At 33.2% G+C, this 6,999-nt stretch overlaps 1 protein-coding gene across 2 annotated transcripts in view; it reads right to left on the bottom strand.

Annotated features, from left to right (window-relative positions):
- Positions 1-239: 239 nt before the first annotated feature.
- The window catches only part of LOC131737341 (adhesion G-protein coupled receptor F1-like), a 33,019-nt gene continuing 26,259 nt past the window's right edge, over positions 240-6,999 (bottom strand). The window contains exons 12-18 of one of the 2 annotated variants that reach the window (XM_059025783.1): positions 5,924-6,108; positions 4,663-4,848; positions 2,844-4,184; positions 2,671-2,712; positions 1,978-2,013; positions 1,808-1,869; positions 240-1,323 (exon numbers count right to left, since the gene is read on the bottom strand). In XM_059025783.1, coding sequence (XP_058881766.1) covers positions 1,840-1,869; positions 1,978-2,013; positions 2,671-2,712; positions 2,844-4,184; positions 4,663-4,848; positions 5,924-6,108 — 1,820 coding nt within the window. In that variant the 3' untranslated portion in view covers positions 240-1,323; positions 1,808-1,839. Of the gene's footprint in view, positions 1,324-1,807; positions 1,870-1,977; positions 2,014-2,670; positions 2,713-2,843; positions 4,185-4,480; positions 4,849-5,923; positions 6,109-6,999 lie in introns of those variants that run through there. The other variant, XM_059025784.1, reaches the window with a different exon arrangement.

Raw genomic sequence — 6,999 nt, 5'->3', positions numbered from 1 at the left:
ATCCCCAGTATCTACAGCTATGGCCAAAAGTTTTGCATCACCTAGAATTTTAAGATTGAGACATAATTTACAAAAAAAAAATGATGTGAATATCATTTAAAGCTTTTATTTAACAATAAAGCTACCGGAAGCCATAATAGTAGTACTGTATTTCATGTTAGATTTCGAAATGTCACATTTTTCAGTTTTTGTCAGTTTTTCGTTAAGTATATGGAAAACTACAAAGGGGTGTGTAATGTAATATGCTTTATGAAGCAAAACTGTTACAGTATAGAGGGGCTGGGGAAGCAAAACAGGCACATTCCCCCCTTGGGCAGGATAGCATGGTAAATCTCAAGCTAATGCCCCACATTTCATAGCCCCAAGGAGGAGGGAGTGATGACTTTGACTGATGCATTACTATTGAGAAAATTTGTAATAATACAATTTTGTTTTGTGTTACAACATAGCTCTAAAAGTATGTATATTTCTCAGTACACAAATTATTACCAGTTTACTTTCAATTTAAATTTGGTTAAAAATAAGTTTGTCCATTATATATATATTAGAACCCCTTTGTTGTTTATTGAAAAAACTAAAATGTTTGGAACATTTTAGGGTAATATTTAAACTTAATAATAACTTATTTTTAAAAATCCTACATTTATCATAAGGGTCTATTTAAAAAACAAACAAAAAAATTGAAAATAAGTTCTCCTTTTTGTTCAGCAGTTTTTCACCAATGTTACAGATTGTTCTGCTAGTTTTGCTTTCCCACTTGTAAACAGTAAAACAGAGGGCTTGGTTTTCCAATGCTTGCAAATTGCCCACTTGATATATTATCTGTGGAGTGGGCTACTCCCCTTTCTAGTTGTCCATTGTGGAAAATACAGGCCAGTTTTATAGACTATACATTTCCTTAGGGAGACACAAAACACCTTCTGTACATATGTGCTGGATTTATGGAACCCAGAGTATTTTTTACAAGAGCTGTTTGAATTAATGTATTTTTATGTGTCAGTTTGTGCGCACATTGTAAATTGAGGTTGCAGTAATTACTAATGAGTCTGAACGGAAAAGTTGAAACAAGTAAGAGTATTATACAAATGCCAGAACAGATGCTTTTCTAATGCTTAAAAAAGGTTAGTTTCTAAACAAGGCAGCAACAATGACTACAGCACATTTGCAGCATACATCACTATTCTGGGCTGCTGTTTTCTTTAACAACAGTCTACAAGAGCTTAATTCATATCAACCTTTATTTTAATAACAAACAATTTACTTATTTAAATATCCTTGTAAAGAGGGCCTGAGATTGCATTCCAGGTTCTTCCAATTTCCAATCTAGAAAAAACAACAAACAAACAAACAAACAAACAATTATCCTTAGTATTAGGGCCCAACCTAAACCACTCCTGCACTTTAAAAACCTGACAGTGTAAAGTATGAATGTACAGGTTCTCTCTTTTGCCAATCACCCAATTAAAAATAGTGTTTTCTTTTTTGCACATGTGTATTCTATAGAAAAAATGTCATATAGGTAGAAATCTACTGGTAAATAGCAGGATATTAAGACACTTTACAATTAATTATTGTAATGTAACTGTTTACATATAATTTACTAATTGTACTAGTGCTGTAACAAAAGGGCAGAAATCTATCATGTGAAATACAAACACATATTCCTTTTGGAAGTGTACTAATTCTTCAATTAAATGGTTGCTTTTTCTTTGGTCTAGAAGAGGAATTATAAAAAGTATAGCATAAAGAGGGTCTATGAAAATCTTTAGTGTTCAAATGATATGCAAGGGACAGAAAAATGACAAACCTGTCACCGTTACTTCACTTCTTTACAGAATTTTAGGTTTCACTCTTGGACTGTGGAGCGTACTGAAATGTAGAAAGAAAGAAGATATGTTGTAAAATAATGTATACGTCTGAAAACTGTTAAAAGGTCATGCTAGAATTAGGAAGCAGTTCAAACAAAGATGCACTCACCACAGAGTTCACCCGTTTCAAGAGGGCTTCTCGCACCTATGCTCAGACATTAGAGAAAATTATACAGTTATACAGTGACCTGTTATTTCAGAACAAAAAGCTAGTAACAGTGGTTAACTAATGTATCTTACTGTGGTTTCATACAACGTTTTGATTGGCAGTACAGTAAAGTGAATAAAATAACAAAATAACTGCAAATATTTAGTTTAGCTATATATATATATATATATATATATATATATATATATATATATATATATATATATATATATATATATATATATAGCATCTATTTAAGTTTCCATCCACTATTTCATCAATTTCTTAAATATTTATTTTATTTTATTCTATTTTAATTTTACCTCCTTCATCTATCTTTTACCCATCTTTATGTACTACTGTTTTGTAATTTCTTTGTTTTCAATTTATTTAAGCTATTTACTTTCCCTACAACATTTCCCTATCGGCCTAGCTGACCAAAAATTTAACATTTTTAAATAGTAAGTGTCCAATTCACACTAAAACTGTACGAGGACCAATTAAGCAAAACAAACCCTTGTAACTTGGGGGAAAGGGCCATAGTAACACAAATTTCCCCCCAACTGTGTTTTCAAACTGATATCTTACTCAGGAGTTTACTGATCAAATTCAAACATTTGAAAATATGAAAATGAAAATACTGCTCATACACACCTTTTTCTCTGTAAAGCACCCAGTTATCAAAATAAGCAGGCCCTTTAAATAATAATAATAATACAAATATGTTAGTATACTTGTTAGTTTAGTATTGGCTTAACAGGTAGTTACACATTTATGAATTTTGAAAATGTAAAACAGAATCAACATATTAAATAATGTGTGCATACCTGTAATGAGTTAAATATAGAAAATAAGTAGTGAACTGATTTTGCTCCAAACGTCTCAGGTAGGTCAAATATCATGGTAAGGAATCCCAGGGCCCATGTTAATCCAAATGCTGGAGTCAGGATAATAACTGCTTTCAATATACTTTTCACATTCTCCTTGACATCTGCTTTATCTCCTTCTGATACTGAAGGTCTCATTACCTTTGAAATGACCACAACCAAAGCAAAAGTATTGATGATAACAATGATTCCAACAGGTAGAACAAAAGCAAAAATGGATCCCTTCATCCCCCCTTCATACATTAGCCAGCAGGAATCTTTCCTGTGGTATTTAGCAGGATTTACCATGTATGTTCCAATCACAATGCATATTGGGCCTAAGTAGCCAAGAGCAAATGAAAAAGATAGGTAAATTTTCTTTCTCAGTTGTTGGAAGAGGAAAATCATTTGGTGAAGGAGCATTATGCTTTGACAGAGCATCCAAAAGAACATCACTAAGAAAGAAATATGCATGGCCATTGCTAGAGGTAAACAGAGTTTACTGCCTTTGCCACCTTGGAAAGAAGCAGACAAAAAGCAGCAGTCTGCAATAAGCAAAGACACAGAAATGTTAACCAGGGCTGTGTGTCGAAAATGAGAGATGTTTGACTTAACTACTGAATTCCATACTAAAAATTCAATTATGAGACAGAGCATGAGGGAACAAATGGACACACCCACGCCAACATAACCAATTTCGTCAAGCCAAGGTAAACTGATAGGAAATTTTGACATTAGCACAGAGAAAGATGTCAAGTGGTCACAAACACAAGATGAGGTGGCTAAGTTTGAGTCTTGTCTGTCCCATCTGCAGCCTTCACCGGACCATCCTCCTTTTCCATCATTTGCTTTGAAATCCCAGTAAACACACATCATCTTATATTTTGAATTTGTTTCATTTTCCAATTGAAATGTAATTTCTACTCCTTGTGGTTCTGCATCTACTAATGTGATGGATTGAATTTTGCTGTTAACACCAAAGCCTTGCATTGTATTTTGGGGTAAAATTGAATTTAATGAAAAAAAAGTTAAGGTAGAAATTGTGGCTTTCGAGGAGTTTGTTTTAACGTTCATTTTGACAGGTGCATGTGCGGATTGTATTTCTATTGTATTATTTGCTAGTATAGGACTGCATATCAACTCAAGATTTTGAAATGTTTTAGAAAATGATCCATTGTTTGCAAATGCCAGCTTTGCAAAGTTTTCAATAGTCTGAAGGAAGTCAGAAGCTTTATTAGTAGATTCTTTCCATGTTGTTGTCAAAGAAGGGTCCAAGAGACAGTTTGCTCTAGCAACATATTCCTGCATGAGGTAAGAAAATCATAGTTAGCACAACATGCACTATACCATCAAAGAGATTATTTTTATTAATTCAAAATGAGCAAGTTATTTATACATGTAACATGAAAATAATAAAGCCAGAGGGTGATACAGACATTAATGTTGGTATATTCCGATATTGGATTTTATAAAAATAATATTAGCTCAAGTGGGCTAACTGTGACTATGAGAGGGTTTTTGGATAAAAAAAAGGATCATGCCATACCATTATGTCACACAGTATCATTAAGAGAACATTCACACTATCATTCACGGAGTCCACATAAGTATGTGAATTTCAACTTATTTCAACATTCAATCAATCAAATTTATTTTGTGTAGAACCTTTCATGCCAAGGCATCTCAAAGCGCTAAAAACATTGAAAAGAGCTAGTCAAAACATCTGTCACTGAACTTATTATGCCTCTATTTATAGGTTTCAGTAAAAAAAAAGACTTACTATCAAAACATCCCCTGAGAATGTGGTATTTGCCTTCATTGAAGCAGAAGTTATTAGTGTCAGAACATACAACGATGCATTAAGGGCTGCAGCTGAGATTGGTGTACTTGTATTTTCAATCTTTGCAAGGTCTGCTAACAAATTACTGACAACTTCTTTCGGGTTTCCAAGACCTTCTGCCAGTTTCTGTAAAAAAGACAAACATATATATATATATATATATATGATCATTCCGTGGGACATAATGAATATTTACATACTTTTAAGCAATTAGTTATGTGGCTAATATTAGGAAATACAAGTAAACTCAATGTGTGTGTGTATAGATGTGCATACAACATTTTGTCATTTTGAAATAATATTTTAATATACTGTAGTGTCAATCTGATAGTTTAAGTTAAACAAACAAACGATGGACAGTTCTTTTTCTTATCCTTCGTGAAATATATTAAATCAATACAAGTTACTGAATTTGATGTAAAGACGTGTAATGGCCAGATGAAGGCTCTTGAGCTGACATTGTTTTTCTGTGTTCTGACATAGTTTGTTTTATTCAACTACAAAGTTTTGTCTGTATTGGAAATCACATTGAAACAACATGAACCCTAAAAACATCAATGTTATGAAGAATAATAAAGATAACTATTTATACAATCAGTATATTCAGAGTTTTGTCTTGTCACTTGGCATATGTAAAGTCAAGAAAGATGATGGGAGACATACTGTACAGAATGTAACAAGCCGGGGTAAGTAACTGTAAAGTATGTTCTTTTGTATTCTGAATATAACAAAAAAGAAATATTTTAGACCATTAAGTTACTAGCCTTGTACCATTCATACCACACAGGACAATTTTACACCACATTTACCCAGATATCCCCTTCATTAAAAAAATTAAAAGCCATTTACAAGTTTTTATATTCTTTTTCATGAATTGAAGAATTTTAAATGCACAATGTTTTTAAAGATTTTTGGGACAGTGCCAGTACCAATATTAGCCTGTGGTATATAAATATACTAAAAGAGATATACTGAGACATCTGGCCTGCTCTGAATATGTACAGAATTCTCTTTCACTTGCTTGCAACAAAAATTTGGCATGACCTCAACATGAGAAAAACTTTCTACATCTATAAAACCAATCCCAGAAAAATAGTACAGTTTAAAATGTTTTTTCAGTATCGTATTGAGAAGACAAAAGCTAACACAGGCTTGTTAAATAGATATCCAGTACAAGCAAAGGAGCTTTGTTAAAATTTACCAGTGCATTTTGAAGTACTTCATATAATTTTCTGTCGATACAGTCTTCCAGTGATTCTTCCCATTTGCTTTCTCCACATTTCAGTGTTCGTGTCCCCACCTCAGTATCTGCACACTGCAGAACTGCCACTTTACCACTTTTGGTTAATGGCCAGTCTCCGTCTTTTGGACAAGTATTATCATCACCTGGAATTTTGATGGAAGCAACATCAAATCAATGTTTGTGATATTTCAAAATTGAAAGGTTGTTGTCACACAGTTCTCAGAGTAACATTTTCATATGGATATGTTTTGGTATTTACAGTTTTAATCATGTCTGATGGGAGCGATGGGATTTGAATACTGAATTCCTTGCTGCAGGGATTTAGGGGTATATTCATAGAGGGTTAACGCCTGTTGAAATGAGAAAACAGGAGTACATGATCGGTTTTCGTCCAGTTGCTATTCACGATTTTCGTCTAGAAGGCATATTTTTAACGAATTGAGAGAAAAGTTAACGATTACCTCATTAGCATAAAGTTTTCCTTGGTCCTGAGCGTCAACCTGATATTCATAAGAGTGAACGACAGCAAAATGCTGTTGATAACTAGGAGTTATTGAACACTGTCTACAGTCAAGTCTAAACTAACAGCAGCCTTGGCAGATTTTTTTAGACCTATTTTATTACTACAGTTGCTCTGTTATACAGTTTGACATACCCGTTATTTAACGCCTATTTTGAAAAAAAAATTATAATCTGTAGCTTTTATATGAAGGAACAAGTTTAATATAAATATATACTCACACAGGAACGTATTCTCTGGCATAATCATTTTGAAACAGCGCTGTGAGGCGGAGAGCACGTGAGAGACTGAGAATAGGCAGTTATTTTATTATTATTATTTCTTTGCCGTGATCCGCGGCTGACAGCGGTCCCTTTCTTTATATTTATTTTACCTGTATTCACAATAAACAGTTTGGATGAATACTGCCTGTGTAAACCTGTTTATTTTCATGAATTGTTACAATATACACTATATCAGTGCTGCTGATGCAGTAGGTGGGAAATTTGAGCTTGCTTTGTATTGCAAAAAACAC

This window comes from Acipenser ruthenus, chromosome 6, assembly GCF_902713425.1.
Source record: "Acipenser ruthenus chromosome 6, fAciRut3.2 maternal haplotype, whole genome shotgun sequence".
Classification (NCBI taxonomy): domain Eukaryota; kingdom Metazoa; phylum Chordata; class Actinopteri; order Acipenseriformes; family Acipenseridae; genus Acipenser; species Acipenser ruthenus.
This window is presented reverse-complemented; position numbering and strand designations above follow the sequence as displayed.